At 50.2% G+C, this 17,116-nt stretch overlaps 1 protein-coding gene and 1 long non-coding RNA gene across 2 annotated transcripts in view; one reads left to right on the top strand and one right to left on the bottom strand.

The window, feature by feature from the left end:
* LOC127468791 (uncharacterized) overlaps positions 1-10,545 on the bottom strand; it is a 46,533-nt gene extending 35,988 nt beyond the window's left edge. Inside the window, exon 1 of the long non-coding RNA XR_007903684.1 lies at positions 10,333-10,545. This is a non-coding gene — a long non-coding RNA (uncharacterized LOC127468791). The remainder of the gene's footprint in view (positions 1-10,332) is intronic.
* A 112-nt stretch (positions 10,546-10,657) lies between these two features.
* PFN2 (profilin 2) lies at positions 10,658-15,920 on the top strand. The gene is made up of 3 exons (XM_051782343.1): positions 10,658-10,924; positions 11,884-12,076; positions 13,881-15,920. The coding sequence occupies exons 1-3, from the start codon at positions 10,793-10,795 to the stop codon at positions 13,976-13,978; spliced, it is 423 nt and encodes a 140-aa protein (XP_051638303.1). The 5' UTR covers positions 10,658-10,792; the 3' UTR covers positions 13,979-15,920.
* Positions 15,921-17,116: the final 1,196 nt, after the last annotated feature.

Genomic DNA, 17,116 nt, shown 5'->3' with positions numbered 1-17,116 from the left:
CTCCTGGCAGGTTGTCCCATGCCAGCCATTCTGGAACCAGCTCAAGCACAGTCTGTGACCTGGGAGGTCATACAGAGAAGAGCCATCGGAGGCCAGAAGACCAGGGCAGCTTTCGAGTCCAATTCCTGCTCTGGCAAATGTCCTCTTCCTCACAACAGCCTGCAGAAGGGTCCAGCCACCTCAGAACTCAGAGCTCCAGCATTCCTGCTCACCGGCTGCTGTACCCCAAGTGTCTGCATTTTTGAAACTACAGTCTCCAGGGACCCAGAACAGGATCTGAACACACTGGGAAGTACATCAGTCCCACCACTGCAGGACAGCCCAGTGCCTATGTCCTGCCTAAGCCTCTCTTGTTCAACGAGTGGTCTTGTCTCTCCCAGAGAGGAGCAGTGTGACAAAATTACTGCCTGCTTACCTACTAATATTCACCTGTGGTAGAGACCAAAGATTTTGGCTCGCACCCTTATTTGCTCACTGAAGAGAAATCAAGATGAACCAAAATGGTTGAACATGTTTCTTTTTTAAATTAATAAATGTTTTTTTTTTTTTAATGACAGAAATTGAAGCCCTACTTCCCTGGAAGGCTGCATGGTGACAGAGCCAGTGCAATGGTAAATGACAGAATCAGCCTGTAAAGTTTGGGTGTGAGATTTCAAAGACCTTCCTCTTATGTCCCAGAGTTAGCATCACAGGCATTCCTGAGATAAATAACAGAATTATTTAAAGAAACAAGCAAAGCTTTCTTTATCTGTCAAAAAGCAGGTAAGAAGAGAACACAGTGACAATTTCTCCGCAGGTCATGTCTAACAGCACCCCACAAATGCTGCCTGTCATGCTGAGGCTTCCCAGCACCCCACCTGTCCCTGTCCTCCCACTGGTCAGCACAAAGCCTCTGCAAAGACAGGCCTGGAAGAAGACTCAAATTCAAGGTCAGACTTTGTAGAGAAGCAACAAACAGTATTCAGTGCTTTAATGACAAAATCTCTTACAAGTGTCACCATTTTGGTTCCCAACTTCTGTTTCTTTTCTTACTACTACTTCAGTGTCTGGACAAGGGATTTAACTGAACCAGTCTCTTGCTGATAAGAACATGGGCACACAAGAATAAAACTAAATCTACTTCCAGTTACTTCTGTGGAAGGCAGAGATGGTCTTAAATTTCTGATACGTGCATGTGGCCTGCGAGATACAGTGCTTGCTAAATGAAAAGTATCAAGCACTGCGTTTTCAAAGCTTTTTTTTCTGGTTTCTTTCCATTTGTTCAATATTTCTAAGGCTAACACACGGAGGGAAAATGAAGTGACTGACAACAGATGATTCTGAATTGTTGGCTTTGGTAGCACAAAGGGAAAATGCAAATGAATTCTTGCAAGAACACAGCAAACAGAAGTGGTGGTCACCCACATGCATCCTGAAATATAACCAGGTTCAGAAATGGCATTACCTCTATTCTGCACAGCCTAGGCATTAGCTTTAATATGCAGCACATTTCCAGCATATCTAAGTTACAGCAATTTCTGCCATGGGCCTGAGAGTACATTAAAGGGTGCTAGTGATTATAAAGCATGTACTAGATCAAGGAGATTCTCCTGCAATATTTTAATTTTCACTTAAATTAAATTTACATTATAATTTACACCACTCTGCTAACAAACAGGGAAAGAGGCACTGTAAGTGCAGCAGCAGGCATGCATATCTTCATTTATTCTTCCCTATTCTTAACTTGTGGTTAAACTTGACGACTTCCAAGTGCAAATAGATTGAAGCTCCATCTAGTGCCAGGGGCCAGGAAGTTACTGAGAGATTTGCACTCCAAAAATAGCAAACATGCTCACAAAACTATGGAGGAGCAGCAGACAGCCTGCAATCCCAGAGCTGTCCCACGCAGTCGAGAACGCTGTGGAAATGCTGTTACAGTGTATAAGGGCTTCATGTTAAAGCTGCTGTACCTTGGGCCAAGCAGAGCCTGGACTGGGGCACAGCCCCCAGAACACCTCTGCCATGGTGAGAGGGGTCCCCGTGCCCTTGTTCCCCACCACTCTCCATCACCAACATGCCCTGCACGGCTCCTTGCTGTGCATGCAGGGAACTGGGCACTCCTGCATGCCCATTCCCCCAAAGCCAGGCTAGCAATGGCTCTGAAGTGCCCTTGTTAAACACACAGCTTGAGCACCTGCCAGCAGGTCACCACTATCTCTTCCACAGACACCTCCTATTAGCACAGAAAATGGGTGTCTATTGCCAACACACAAAAAGTCTAGCTGGTGCTAATGTTCCCTTCCTCTCTTTTTCTGCATTTTTTTTTGCAATGGCAACTGCTAGAACTGTACCTGTTTCTAGTTCTGTAACCAAACCATGCTGCATGTCCCAACTATTGCATGCATGCCACTCTAACCCAGGACAAGAAGGTTTGTTTAGCAGAGGACAGTTGTTCTGATTGTTCAGTCAAAGCAGTAACATGTTGGATTTTTTTTTTTACATACTGAAGTCATGTATTTTCATTTAAGAAAAGTGATCCTCATTATGTATTTTACATTTGAGCTTCAAAGAAAACTGAGATGGGAGAAATCCTTTCACTCTCATTGTTAAATGTAACACACCCGAGTTACAAGGTTTTCAAAAGCACTATTCCACTTGGGCAGAGTACAGACAAGCTGTAGTAGATGCATCTGTCCCATGTTTGCCTTCACATAACCCGAGTATGCACCGGGAACACCAGCACTGGAAACATGGGGACCAAAGGGCAGCTGTGAGCAGCTGTGGGCGCTCCAGCAGCACTGATGCAGGAGGGTGTTGGGAAGACAGTCAGGTGAGGACGGTGAGTTACACAGCAGATGACTGGATTCTTCTCCCTCACAGTACCAGCACCACGAGTCTGCTCCCAACTGTGTAAAGGCTGAGCAAAAACCCAGTGTGTGCTCAGGAAGAGCAGCCAGCCCAAGACCCAGACACTTCCTCCACCGGCACTCCCTGTGTGCTCACAGCAGCAGTGCTGGGGACAGCCCATCCATGGGCAGGGGGACCAGCAAGACCAAGATCTCTGGAAGCCCCATCAGGTCTCTGGGAATGCCAGGTGAGCGTGGTGCTGGAGGAGCTGCCCCAGCTGCCCCGGCCTTGGCAGCAGCTCTGCCCACACCTTCACCCTCCACAGTGAACAGTTGGGTCGGGACACGGAATGACTTGTTGTCCCTAGAGAGGTACTTTGAAAGAAAACATTCTAAATGAAACCACACCATTTTCAGGCTGCTTTCCCCTTTACTCAATTATACTTTTCCCCATTTCTTCCACTTCCATTTATACATTCCATTATATTCTTAATGCTTCCTTTCACCCATACCAGAGTGGCTGCTCTACAGTTGATGGTATTAGACTTTCAGACTAAATACATGTCTTCTAAGCACATAATTCATGTATTTTAAAATATTTCTTTCATCATCTTTTGTGATTATGTAGACAACTTTGAGCAGAATAATGTTCATATGCTTTGTTTCTCAAAAACATGATATTTGTTTGACTGGATGCAATTGAGAGAAAAGCACTGCAGCTATGGCAGAAGTAATTCTGTCAGTGCTGAAACCATGTAGCACTTCAACTATCAAAAATTCACATCAAAATATTCTAAATATTAAAAATAGACTGGTGCTTCTTTGACGAGCTAACAGCAGGTGAGTTGACTGCTGTTCAGAGTTCGGATCAAGTTTTTTGTGGCTAAAGAAAAATTTAGTATCAAATAAAAAAAATTGCAAAAAAAAAGGAAAAGCTTTAGCCATTTCTGCTTCATTCAAACAATAATATTAATTTGTAATTTTATAGAGCATTATAAGGTTACAACTGTATCATTTCTCTGAGAAAATATGTTTTTAGAACATATTATTTTAGAACATATTCAGAATTATTATTAAATGCTTTTGCAGACAATGAATGTTTTGGGTAGAAATTGTGTATCACAGATAAATTTACGTATCTGTGATCCAAAAATCCTGTGGATTTTTAACAAGTAACAAGCACTAACAGCAAAATTATTTGTGATCAGAGGACGAAGCAGCACCCAGACAAACATACTTGCAGCTCTGTCAGTGAAAGCAAGCTGAATGAAGGAAATAACGCCCTGAACAAAGCTCCGGAGCTCCCCGGCCGAACCACGTGGGCGACGGAAGGCGCAGCGGAAAGCTGGGCAGAAACAATCCCCTCCAGACCGGGAACACCAACACGGCCCGGGCTGGGAGCGCGGGCCCCGCGGGAGGGGTCCCCGGGACTGCTGTGCCCCACAGCTCTGCCCCACAGCTCTGCCCCACAGCACAGCCTGGCCCTGCTGTGCCCCACAGCTCTGCCCCACAGCACAGCCTGGCCCTGCTCTGCCCCACAGCTCTGCCCCACAGCTCTGCCCCACAGCTCTGCCCCACAGCACAGCCTGGCCCTGCTGTGCCCCACAGCTCTGCCCCACAGCTCTGCCCCACAGCTCTGCCCCACAGCACAGCCTGGCCCTGCTCTGCCCCACAGCTCTGCCCCACAGCACAGCCCGGCCCTGCTCTGCCCCACAGCTCTGCCCCACAGCACAGCCCGGCCCTGCTCTGCCCCACAGCTCTGCCCCACAGCTCTGCCCCACAGCACAGCCTGGCCCTGCTGTGCCCCACAGCTCTGCCCCACAGCACAGCCCGGCCCTGCTCTGCCCCACAGCTCTGCCCCACAGCACAGCCCGGCCCTGCTGTGCCCCACAGCTCTGCCCCACAGCACAGCCCGGCCCTGCTCTGCCCCACAGCTCTGCCCCACAGCACAGCCCGGCCCTGCTCTGCCCCACAGCTCTGCCCCACAGCTCTGCCCCACAGCACAGCCCGGCCCTGCTCTGCCCCACAGCACAGCCCGGCCCTGCTCTGCCCCACAGCTCTGCCCCACAGCACAGCCCGGCCCTGCTCTGCCCCACAGCACAGCCTGGCCCTGCTCTGCCCCACAGCTCTGCCCCACAGCACAGCCTGGCCCTGCTCTGCCCCACAGCTCTGCCCGGCCCTGCTCTGCCCCACAGCACAGCCTGGCCCTGCTCTGCCCCACAGCTCTGCCCCACAGCACAGCCTGGCCCTGCTGTGCCCCACAGCTCTGCCCCACAGCACAGCCTGGCCCTGCTCTGCCCCACAGCTCTGCCCCACAGCACAGCCCGGCCCTGCTCTGCCCCACAGCACAGCCTGGCCCTGCTCTGCCCCACAGCTCTGCCCCACAGCACAGCCCGGCCCTGCTCTGCCCCACAGCTCTGCCCCACAGCTCTGCCCCACAGCACAGCCCGGCCCTGCTCTGCCCCACAGCTCTGCCCCACAGCACAGCCCGGCCCTGCTCTGCCCCACAGCTGTGTCCCACAGCGCAACACACAGGAGCTAAAGAGTGGAGTTCTTTCCTTAACGCCTGCTCGCACAGGGCAAAAAGTCAGATCACCTATTAAATCGGTAAAATTGTATCCACCAGTAACTGTAAGAGAGAAAAAACCCAAGCAGATGAAGCCTGAGCAAAGTTAAATGTTCCCTTTCATCTCCCATCATTTCTTGCTGTGGTCAGTGAATTGCACAGAGATCACAGGTTCAGACTTCACACCACAATAAGATTGTTACCTGTGTTACTGCACTGCACAAACATCTGCGGAAAAATGATTGTGCCAAGATCCTGTGCTTGCTCTGCTCCATTTTCCACCTTTCTGCTTTCTCTCCCTCTAACTTTGTGCTTCTCCAACCTTCTTACTGCATTTCTTAGCCTCAGTTTTGGCTTTTCAGATTAACTTCCACACAACCTTTCACCCACTGCAACAGTCAGTTCCCAAAGGCATGTGATGAGTCACCACGAGCTTGGGCAAAAAAATGTAAAGACTTTGGATTGATGATGCTTCCACCTTCCTTACACTGGGTCAAGCTATCTACAAACTTACTGAATTTTGCAGTACATACCCTTGTTTCATAACTGAAAAGTTAACAGTTACCTATTTGGGTTCTGTTTGGTTGATTGATAGCAAAACAAAATGCTGCAGGATCTAAGCACATGAAGGAGCCTGACTACTTGGTAACTGTGAAAGCACAGAAAGCTGGGTCATATGGGCCTAATTCTGCACTTCTCACTCCTATAGGGACACACATCAAAGACACCATTATGAACCAGAGATTACCTGTCCAAGTAAGAATTTACATCTAATGTATTTTAATTTCTAGGATTAATGTTTATTTTTTGTTGGCCACCAGCAAAAATTTACCTTAGAATTCCTAAAGCTGAACAAAGTTCCATGACTTCAGACATCTTTTTTAATGCTTTGGCAAGTCTATAAACAACATCCACAAAGAATTGTCCTTCCTCATGTTTTAAGTACTTCTGGAAGCCACTGAAATGGAAGCAACTTCATACCCTTATCTGACATAGCCATATCCCTACACTTGTACCTGATTTTCAGAGTTACATTTTAGGTTTGCTCTGTTTGAACTTGACTGCCAAATAGGGGATAAGGAAGGGAAACTCCTCAGAACTGCTTACAAAACTGATCCTTAGATTTTGCTGAGCTCTCTGTATCGACCATACCAGACCAAACTCCTCCACAGAGACAAAACTCTCATCCACACATGGAGTTACACCACTGTTCCAAACGATGGAACACATCAGAAAAGCATCTTTTTTTCAGACCTTTCTGGATGGTTTAAGCACTGCTGTACAGGGCTCTCTGCAGTGCAGCCACAGCTATGCTGGCATGGGACAGGACCTTCTTCATGCACAGGTGTAGCTGTGCAACAGAACTCTGCACTAAGGTCTTAATGATTGCTTCATTTTCTATTACTGTATTTTTTAAACCTAGCTTCAAGTTTTCCACTCATTAATATGTCATTCTTACAATTTGTTTCTAGCTAACACTCATCCCAGCCTTTGGTGGCTTCCTGGGTTTTCAGCCAAGTCCCTCAGGTAGCCGTGGAAGGACCTCGCGCAGCTCGTCCCTTACAAGGCTGACACAGACTGCTCCCAGCTGACTTGTAGCACTTGTAAATCACTGCTCTCCTCTGCACTTCCGAAAGCACTTGTGGTGAAGAGAAAGACCGCCACAGGAACCCAGCCTGGTCAGGAGGTGAAGTCACCAGAGCAGCGCCCACACGGGCACCAGCCGCCGGTGCCGCAGCGCATGGGCCCCGGTTTGGGAAGCTGAACTCCACAGAGAAGCCCTGCTGCAGCCTGCTGCTGGTTGCTTGCCCTCCTGTCTGTACAGAAATGCTGGTTACAGCTATCTGCTAATGATGAAAAACACGATGAGCTTCGTGAAAAACAGGCAGAATCTGGGACTTCATAACAGTTGGACTCAGAGGTCTTTCCCAACCTAAACGATTCTACTGTAAGTAACCCTGCCTTTGGCTGTCTCACCATTCTGAGCACAGCAGCAGCTCTGGTAGTCACAAGGCTTGACAGAAAACCCCAAGTTACATTATTAACAAAATATAGCCCTCCTTCAAATTTTTGGCCAATTTCAACTTTTCTGTTACCAAGATAAAAGCAGTGAAGTTTCTCACAAAGCTGTGAGAATATACAGCTTTGTGAGTTCACTCTGGCTAAGCACAGACGGAACTTTAAAATTCTTTCAAACGATGATTTTTCTTATATGTGATCCAACATCAATTTCAGACAAAGTTCTGATCCAAAGGAAAAAGACCAGTGATTGTTGCAAGCTGCACAAAAACCACCAATTAAATTCCAGAAAGAACAACTACCAGGCAAAATGTAGGAAGATATTAAAATGCAAGAAATCACTATTTCACAACTATTTTTCATACAGCTATAGCTTACAATCAGCCCATTTCATACGTCCATCAGGTATGATGTTAAAATGACTCACTACATCTATCAATTTTAACAATTTTTTATATATATATATATATATATATATATATATATATATATATATATATATATATATATATATATAAAAATCCTTCACTTAACAAATGCCTCCGATTCCAATTAAGTCTCACAACAAAATCCCAAAACCCTGGAGGTCCCTGCTCTTACAATCTTTAACATACAGAGCACACCCTCATTTTCTTAAATCCAACAGACTCGAAGGTGGTGCTTGCAGTAGTGTGTATACAAATAGTATTATAATGACTGTATAACATGAAGCACAACCAAATGAGGCACCTAAGAGTGAAAATAGAATTAAAGGATCATAATTTTCAGAAGCAGCACTGGTGACTGCTGAATCTGCAAATTATACAAGCTACCTGGTAGCTTCATAGCATTAAATAACAGTAACCCAATTTAGACTTCACTTCCTAAATACATTACTAGAGTTATTTCACGAATAACACGACTAGAAGCTGAGCTACCAAAGCAGGTGGCAAATCCTCTACTTTCATCCTTCCATTTATGTTCAGAAGATCCCAGACTTCCATGATCACCTGGTCTGTGCAGCTCTTACAAAAGGTGCTATTCCCTGTGAGACAGCACCAGTATTACCTGACCCACTCTGCACTCTCGTGAAACGTTTGCTCTGTCAAAGAGGAGAGACACTGAACCACCACACATCACCCTAGGGAGGCTCTGGAATGCCAGGATTCCAGGAAAGCAGCAGCTTTTCCCCCAGCCCCAGCTCAGCTCAGGGCTGGCAGTGTCCATGGGGTCTCTGTCTCCCATGAGGCAGGACTGGATGTGGGCTCAGGAAGGCACAGCTGCTCCTCCTGGGGCAGAAGGGATGAATGAATGTCTCAGAGGGTGGAGGAATGCAGGAAGGCGAGATCTCTCCAGGCAAGAGGGGTGTAGCCTTGGGATAAAGTCTTGGAAACCCACAGGTTCTGGTGTGGGATACCTGCAGGCTGGTACCAAGCCGCCTGCCATCCATGTGAAACCCCCCTCTCATCAGTCAAGGATAATGATGTTAGCATAGCAAACAAGCAGCTCCTAAATCCCCAAGGCCTGCCCCTGGGTGATGAGATGTCTGCCTCTATATTCACTAAATCCACTTACTAAAGTGACACAATTTGGAATCCTTACTGCAGCTTGGAAAAAAAACAACAAAAAAATCAAACACATTTTGGTTGAACTCTAAAACTAATGGGCTCGTCAGCCTCACGTTCATTTCAGATGGATGCATTCCATTCTGGGCCAGCAATGGTCTTTAACTGGGACCTCCTACAGACCAGCATTAAAAAGAGAAGTGACCCTCAATGGCACCTTCAGACAGAAGAGAGCATTTTCTCCTTCCCATGGAAGGAACCTGTGGAGGGAGGATGATGAAGGCAATCCAAACTTCACAAAAACCTTTAGCTATTTAAAAAACCAAAAGCAGCATTAAAGCCTGTAACTCATTGGTAGATCCAGTGATGTTTCTGGGATACATGGATGGTGCTGTTCAAATTCAGAGGGAAAATAAAATAAAGAAAAACCTTAAGGAATTAAGCTTAAATATGCAAATGAGCTCTTCTCCAAGTACCTAGTAATCCAAGCAATTAGTGGTAAACAACACTCAACCTCATCAGAACTGAACTAGGTTTTGAAAGGGCTAAGAACACCCTTCCATTACAAATATCTGGGGATATAACCTCAGGGAAAGGTAGATTAATTTACTGTATACTGTGCCTTGACTTATTCAATTATGAGATCTAACTTCTTGAATTATAGCCACAAAGCTATTGACACGGACAGCCATCACATCCCACAACGGATACCCTGTAAGGCAAAACCACCCTGCTCAAAAGGAAGTGATCCCCCCATCGATTTCAATGACAAGGAAGACAGACAGAGCCATTGCCCCAAAACACGCCCTTAAAGTTGCTGGGGAACATTTCTGTGACACACGACAGTCTTGGAGCAGCCATCCTGCCCAGGGCCCAGCATCACTGCAGCAAAACACCAGCCCAGCCCCGGCCGTTGTAACGGAACGTGGAAACTAAATTACTGCAACAGAGACTTGGAGGAGCCTGGAAGAATAAAACCCGAAATCGCCAGTTACAAACCCCTGCAGAAATACAATGTAACAGATGCTAGTGTGTGAGACAGGGACCCACCGGCCCGCCGTGAGGGCCGGGAAGGTTACAGCGGCGGGATGGGGCGGAGGGCACGGGGGTCACCCCTCACCGAGGGGCAGATCTGACACTACAGAACCAACAGAGAAGTGCACGGGCTGCGCGGGGGCCGCCTCGGCTCGGCGGAGCGGGGCCACGGGGAGGACGGAGCGCCGGCCCCTCGGGGCATCTCCAGGAGCGGGCACCGCTCCGCCGCAGCAGCCCCGCGGTGCCCCCCGGGTACTCCGGACGGCGCTCCGGGAGGGCCCCGGCGCCGTCCCCTGGGCCGCGGGAGCCGCGCCCGGCTGTCCCGGCCCGGGACGGTACTCACCGCTCCCAGCGCTCCGGCGGGGCCATCGAGGCGCCGCACAGACCGCCCGGCCCCGGCCCCGACCGCCGAGCCCGCCGCGCTCTGCCCCGCGCGGTCCGAGCCGCGGGTGCGGGGAGTGCCCGCAAAGCGATGCCGCCGGGCCGGGCCGGGCTCCCGCAGCGGACCCGGGACCGACCGCCCCGACCCGCGACGTCCGGGCGGCCCCGGCGCGGGCACGGGACGGGCAACCGGGCCCGGCCCCGCCCCGGCCCCCGGCCCCGCTCCCCCCCGGCCGCGGGGGCGGCGCCGGCCGCGCCCCTCCTCCCCCCGCCCCCGGCGCGGCAGCGCAGGGCTGGGCTGGGCCGCGCCGCCGCCGCCGCAGCGCTCGGTCCGCTCCGCCGCCGCACCGCCGGGACCGCCGCCCGCCCCGCGCCCCCGGCCCGCCCGCCGCCCGCTCGCGCCCGCCCGCCGCCCCGCGATCATGGCCGGCTGGCAGAGCTACGTGGACAACCTGATGTGCGATGGCTGCTGCCAGGAGGCCGCCATTGTGGGCTACTGCGACGCCAAGTACGTCTGGGCAGCCACGGCCGGCGGCATCTTCCAGAGCATTACGGTGAGCGGGGCCGGCGGCGGCGGTGCCGGGAGCGGGGGCGAGGGGCCGCGCCCGGGGCACGGGGGCACCTTGCGGGCGGGGAGGAACGGGCCCGGCCGCCCGCGCCGCCTTTTTGTGCGCGGCGGGAGCGGCGCGGGGCCGATCCCGCGGGCGGGGGCGGCCGGGCCGGGCCGGGCCGGGCCGGGGGGCGCGGGTGTCGGACCCGGGTGCGGGGCGGGCGGCGGGCGGGGGAGGCGGCGGAGGAAGGCGGCTCGAGCGCCGCCGCGCCGCCGGCTCCATGTTTTCTCCGCCAAGATGGCGCTCTGCCATTGATGCTCCCCCGCCCTGCCCGCCCGCGCCCCCGGCCCGCCCGGTCCCGCCGCCCGAGCACAAGGGCCGTGCGGGGCGGCCGGCGCGGCTCCCCCGGCCCCGCTCGGCCCCGCCTCGGGCGCGGCGGGCCCGGTCCCGGCCGGGGCGGAGCAGGGCCCGCCTGGGCCGCGGTCGGGGGGCCGGGCCCGCCGTGACGCTGCACTTTGCGGCCGCCGCGGCGCGGCCAGGCCCGCGCCCCCCCCTCCGCAGCCCCGGGCCCGGGGCCCCTCCCGAGGGGCAGGCGGAGGGGCCGCGGCGGCGGGAGCTGCCCTGGCCCCGCGGGCGGGCCGCGCCGGGCTGATGCCGCGGGTGCGGGCGGGCCCCGGGCTGATCTCCCGGGACAGGTGCGGACCGAGCCCACGCCGGCCCCGGGGTCAAGGCGCCGGCACTCGCCCTGCGCCGTTTAACGGGCCGGGCCCGGGATCGCCGCGGCAGCGGCTCCCCCGCGCACGGCGCTTGTGCCTAACAAAGCCCTGTGTGCTGGAGCACTTCCTGCGGGGAGCGGGGGAAAATCACGGCCTCGGCCTCTCCACACGAAAGAGCAGCATTTCTAAATCGAAATTAAACAATAAAGCGCTGCCGTGCTAACTCTGAGCTCTTTCCTTTGACAGCCAGGAGAAATAGATATGATTGTAGGAAAAGACCGAGAGGGTTTCTTCACCAATGGTCTGACCCTTGGTGCAAAGAAGTGCTCTGTGATCAGAGATAGCCTGTATGTCGATGGTGACTGCACAATGGACATCAGGACAAAGAGTCAAGGTGGTGAGCCGACATACAATGTTGCTGTAGGCAGAGCTGGACGAGGTAAGTATCATTTTCTCATTGCTAAATTAAGAATGTAACCCTAAGCATAGACTCCAGCTATTAAGAAAACCAGACCCCTGTATTTAATGATTAATATTGGGAAGTGGTGCGAGGGGGTGGGTGGCAGTGTTCTGGCTGAGTTCTGCCTGGGAAATCACACTTGTCCCCATTCCCACCTGTGTCCTAGCCCAGCACCAGGCTGTGCAATGGTTAAACAGATCCCTGACAAACAGAAAAAAGAGCAGGCTGCAGCTCCAAGTAGGTTTTCCTGGTATTCCATCACTTGAAGCTTAGGAGGGGTCTGTTAATGATGGGCAGTGACTGCAGCTTTCTCATCGTAAACTGCTCAATGGAAAGTTTATTTTGCAAAAATGCGAATCCCTTGTATGAGCTGCTCCTACTTGACTTTTAACAAGCTCTACACTAACTCTTCTTGCACTTCCTATTGAGCTTGCTGAAGTCTGTCTTCAGGCAAAAAAGCCCAAGCAGTTTGGTACCACTGAGAAATGTGCTTCATGCTTGCACACCTGCTCCTCGTGCTGCTCATTTAACTTCCAGCAGAAGCTATTGTGGGGCAGGCACTCAGCTGGGATAAAATACTGGTTATGAGTGGCATGCCTTATGTTAGGGACACCAGGGCTGTTTTCAGCCTGGCTGTGGAACGGGTTCGTAAGTGATGGACTTTTGCTTGTAGGTGTAAATCCAAAAGCAGAGCTGAAGGTGTCTGTAGGGTAAAGCCTGGGGCAGGGATGCAAGAAGAGGGTTGGCAATGCTGGAGTGAAACAAACAGTTCTGACTTGTGAAGTGCCAATGAGAACTGTCTTAAGCTTTTATGAGCAAATTGGTATGGAAATAGAATTGTAGAGTCATTAAGGTTGTAAAAGCCCTCCAAGATCATCCAGTCCAACTGTTCCCCCAGCACTGCCAAGGCCACCACTAACCCGTGTCCTCAAGTGCCACATCCACATGGCTGTTAAATCCTTCTGGGGATGGGGACTCCACCACTGCCCTGGGCAGCTGTGCCAGGGCTGGACAGCCCTTTTGGTGAAGAAAGGTTCCCTAATACCCAACCTAACCCTCCCCTAACCCTCCCTGGTGCAACTTGGGGCCAATGTACGATCGCCTCTAGGTAGGCTGCAGTATTCCCAGCTTGGCAAACAGTTCCTAGCCTGTGGCAGCCCAGAGTTCATCATGTCCCTGTCCCTGCTGGGGACATCTGCTGGCAGCTCCCAGTCACACTTATGGGTGAGGAACCTCTGGGTGTTCCTTTTGCCAGACAATCCAGACACCTTGCTGGCACTGGGGGAGTGGGGAGAGACCCAGCATGACAGTCATCCCTGCATTTTGTCCTATGCAGAAAGCATGATTTATAGTTTTGTTACTGCATGGAAAGTCTTAGCCCAGCTCACCCTGTGGGTTTTTTCCCAACATCAGAGCAGTTACTCTGGCCCCTACACCCGCTCTCCAGTCACACTGTGCACACACTGCACCTCTGCCCCACCCCGGGATTTCCTTGCTGGGTGGTGACTGATGGTGAGAGGCACTGTGATGCTTTTTTGAGATAACTGGGGGCATTTATTTTAGCACTGAACTCTTACAAGTTCTGTAGTTACATAAAATCCCTGAGGAGAGCTTGTACCTTCTCCCAGCTCTGTCTACATTTGCATTTTTACAAAACTGTTAAACTGGGTTAGTACCCAAATACTAAATCTCGAATTTGAGGGTGTTTATTGCAGTGCCTAAAACTTGAATTATTTCCTTGTCTAACACACTCTTTTTAAAACTTTTTTCTTTTCTCTTTCAGTCTTGGTCTTTGTAATGGGCAAAGAAGGGGTCCATGGAGGCGGATTGAATAAGAAGGCATACTCAATGGCAAAATACTTGAGAGACTCTGGGTTCTAGTTGTTAGGCAGACTGTTAAGTATTAGGGGAAGATTGCTATTAAACTTTCCTGGCGGTGAGCTTTAAACCTTACATTCTGGAAACTTTACTAGCAATGCAGGGTGATGGGGTATGAACCTGTGTCTCCTTTGTATCCCTTTGTTGGTGGGGAAAGGTGTTATTTTTTTTTTCCCCTTTAATTCTGTTCATTTCTGTTTTGTTTCCTTGTGTACTCCAGCATTGGTTATAGTCATGGGAAAGGAAGGTGTCCATGGAGGGACACTCAACAAGAAAGCATTTGAACTGGCTTTATACCTGAGGCGGTCTGATGTCTGAGCAGCCTCTCCCCATCCACCTAGCAGCTGTCTGCACCACCACCCGCTTGTGCTCAGTGCTACCAGACTGTAGATGATAGTTTATGTTTTTTATTTACCCATTTCCTACTGTCATAACTCCAGTTCCCCCTTGTTCATCTCTGTAACCACTGTAGGTAACTGAGCCCGTCTGGCACCACCACGAGGAGGATATGCATGTGATACCTTGAAACTCGGGCGGGGAACATGCCAAGTGTAGGCTCTGCTTCGTCTTAGCAATTAGTGTGATATTGACAACTAAACCAACTGAGATACTAAACAAGGTGCCGATTGTACAATCTAATTTGATCAATGCCTCTTCAGCACTTTGAGCGAGTCACAGCTCACTAGTCTTCCTTTCACAGAGCATGGTTGGGAGGAAAAAAGTGCATGCATATCTTCACTTCTGTCCCACTCTTTGTTTCTGTTTTTTAAACCCACGTGTTTGCTTACATCCATTTTTATAGTGCCTGGTTTGTTTAACCAATTTGCCACTCAAAAGCTATTAATGTCACATTAGTTTTGTCGTTGCACTTCACTGTAGGCTTAAGTTTCTTATTTTTTCTTGATGATGTCTGAAGCTTGTACTGCTTAACAAGTGCAATCACAAAACTATGAAAGGGTACAGATGCACTTCCTCCCATGACCTTAAACCACCATCCCAGGGACTCCCCAGACATTCCATCATTGCAATAGCTCAGGCACTTTTTTTTTTTTCCTTTTGCCAGCTCCTGTTCTGTAGTTGAGTTGTGCAAGGCTGCCACTTTGGCCATTAGTTAGCCCAGCGTAACCAGCTGGAGTGTGTCTGGTTTGAGTTTCTCATAGGACCAATTTTAATTTGCAGCTTGAGGGTCTTGGGGGGGAGGGGTCGTTTTTGTTTTTTAATATGAAATTGCAATGTCATTGTGGAAAACTGCCACCTTCAGCTACTCTGGGAGATCTGACTGGCTTCAGTCTTTCTGCCAGATCCCTCAGTGGTGCAGAGTTTGGCTGCTCTGAAGCCACTGTTTGGATGAAGGTCGGTAGTTTGCAAGCTAAACTGTCAAAATGCCATTTCAAATTTCAAATCTTCATTTGGCCTGTCACACCCTTGCTGCAGAAATGATGGAGTGAGCTGCCTTGTGCACGAGTCATCTGAAATGTCTGTAACCAAACTCTCAGTTCAGGCACGGTTCTGATCTGTATGTCCATTGCAAGAACTGCAGAACTCTGTATACTAAAGAATAAATGGGAGATGGTAGTGGTTGGAATAACTGACTTGGCTGTCTTGTGATGAATTTTTTAATATGTATTCTGTGCCATACTATTGTTAAAAAAAAAAATGAACTGTTGCTATTGTGAGATGGATTTTAACTGACTCTGAGAGTTTCTTTCGACTGGCACTACCTTAGGGACATTCTAGTATTTGCTTCTGTTGTTGGGCCTTGTGGATAATGTACAGATTTAAACAAATTCTTGTCGCTGATTTGTCCATTTCTTTCCCTGCACTTTGTTACATCTGGGATACAGTCTAACTCATCTGATTTAATATGCATTTCAAAAAATGCCATAACTATTAAAAACACCTTGTTTACAGACAGATGAAATAAATTTATTCCAACCAAACAAAACCAGACTGTTGGTAATTTTTTCCCCCCACCCAGGAATCCTCTGAGGCCCTTCAGTGCGTGGCTAACATGAGGACTAAATGCAGTTTTTAAGTTTTGCAGGATAGCAATAGTATCATAATATAACTTTAGCCAAAAGCCAGGCATTCTTTAGGGTACTCTTAAATTAGGTGATATCTCGTCAAGTAACTCCACATTTATCCATCTCTGTGGTGAGGAGTTCCCCCACCCTCTGAATGCCCAATACACCAAACAAGCTGGAGGAGACTTCGCACAGGACCTGGTGAAGGGGTTGGGGGTGGTTGGGCCAGGTCAGTGCACAGAGTGGGGATGTGCTCCCCTCACCCAGGGAAGAGGCAGATTTAAGGTCTTCATTACCCCAAAGGATTCCACCTGTATTTGGTACTTCTGCTACCTGAGGACTCTAAAAGCACAAGTTCGGTGGGACGTGGTGGCGAATCTTGGAGATCGTGGTATGGAAGACAGCCAAGCCCAGATCAGGGGAGGTGAGTCTGTAGCAAGGCTCGGCCTTCCTGGGCCCTCACACCAGTCAGGTGCTGCTGGGCATGACCCAAAAATACCTTTGTTCTCCCCTCCTTCCCCCACACCATCATTGTTAGAGCTGCACCTGCTCCTCTGCTTGGCACTAGATCGGGTCTAACTAAAACCTTCCTATATATAGTGTTTGTATTCTCCCACTGCCAAGTGGCTCCATGTCTGAACTGGATCTCCCAGCGCCAAAGCTGGGAGATGAACATGCACAGATGAACATGCACAGAGCAAATTCCTGTTCAATACTAAGTAGTACAGAGGATGCAAACCTCCTGTTTCCCCCATAAAACACATGTGAAGCTGTGCTCTGCATCCAAACACAATTTAAAATTGCACTCACCTGATGCAGAACTCTGTTTCTCCCTGCCTGGGGTGGGGGTGCAGGTATCTCCCCAAAGCTGCTTCTGTGGTAAGGCCAGAGTGGCAGAAATGGACTGTAGCAGCACCTCAGAGGCAGGAGCAGCTGCTGGCAGCACACACCAGGTACTTGTCATCACATTCCTTAGTTTGACATTGTTCCTTTCTGACCAATTCCCTCGCCCAAGCAGGTGTGTCTGTAAGTCACCTGTATACTTCTGCTTGCTAGCAATTAGATGTTGCTCACATTACTTTTTCAAATGCATTTGTTGGTGAATTTCTGTAGCAGA

This window comes from Manacus candei, unplaced genomic scaffold, assembly GCF_025592945.1.
Source record: "Manacus candei isolate 608988 ecotype Guabito, Panama unplaced genomic scaffold, ASM2559294v1 h1tg000015l, whole genome shotgun sequence".
Classification (NCBI taxonomy): domain Eukaryota; kingdom Metazoa; phylum Chordata; class Aves; order Passeriformes; family Pipridae; genus Manacus; species Manacus candei.
This window is presented reverse-complemented; position numbering and strand designations above follow the sequence as displayed.

Coding starts and splice junctions, on each gene's coding strand:
- PFN2 (XM_051782343.1), top strand. CDS start 10,793: ATGGCCGGCTGGCAGAGCTACGTGGACAACCTGATGTGCGATGGCTGC. Junction 10,925..11,883: donor GCATCTTCCAGAGCATTACG/GTGAGCGGGGCC, acceptor TTCCTTTGACAG/CCAGGAGAAATAGATATGAT. Junction 12,077..13,880: donor TGTAGGCAGAGCTGGACGAG/GTAAGTATCATT, acceptor TTTCTCTTTCAG/TCTTGGTCTTTGTAATGGGC.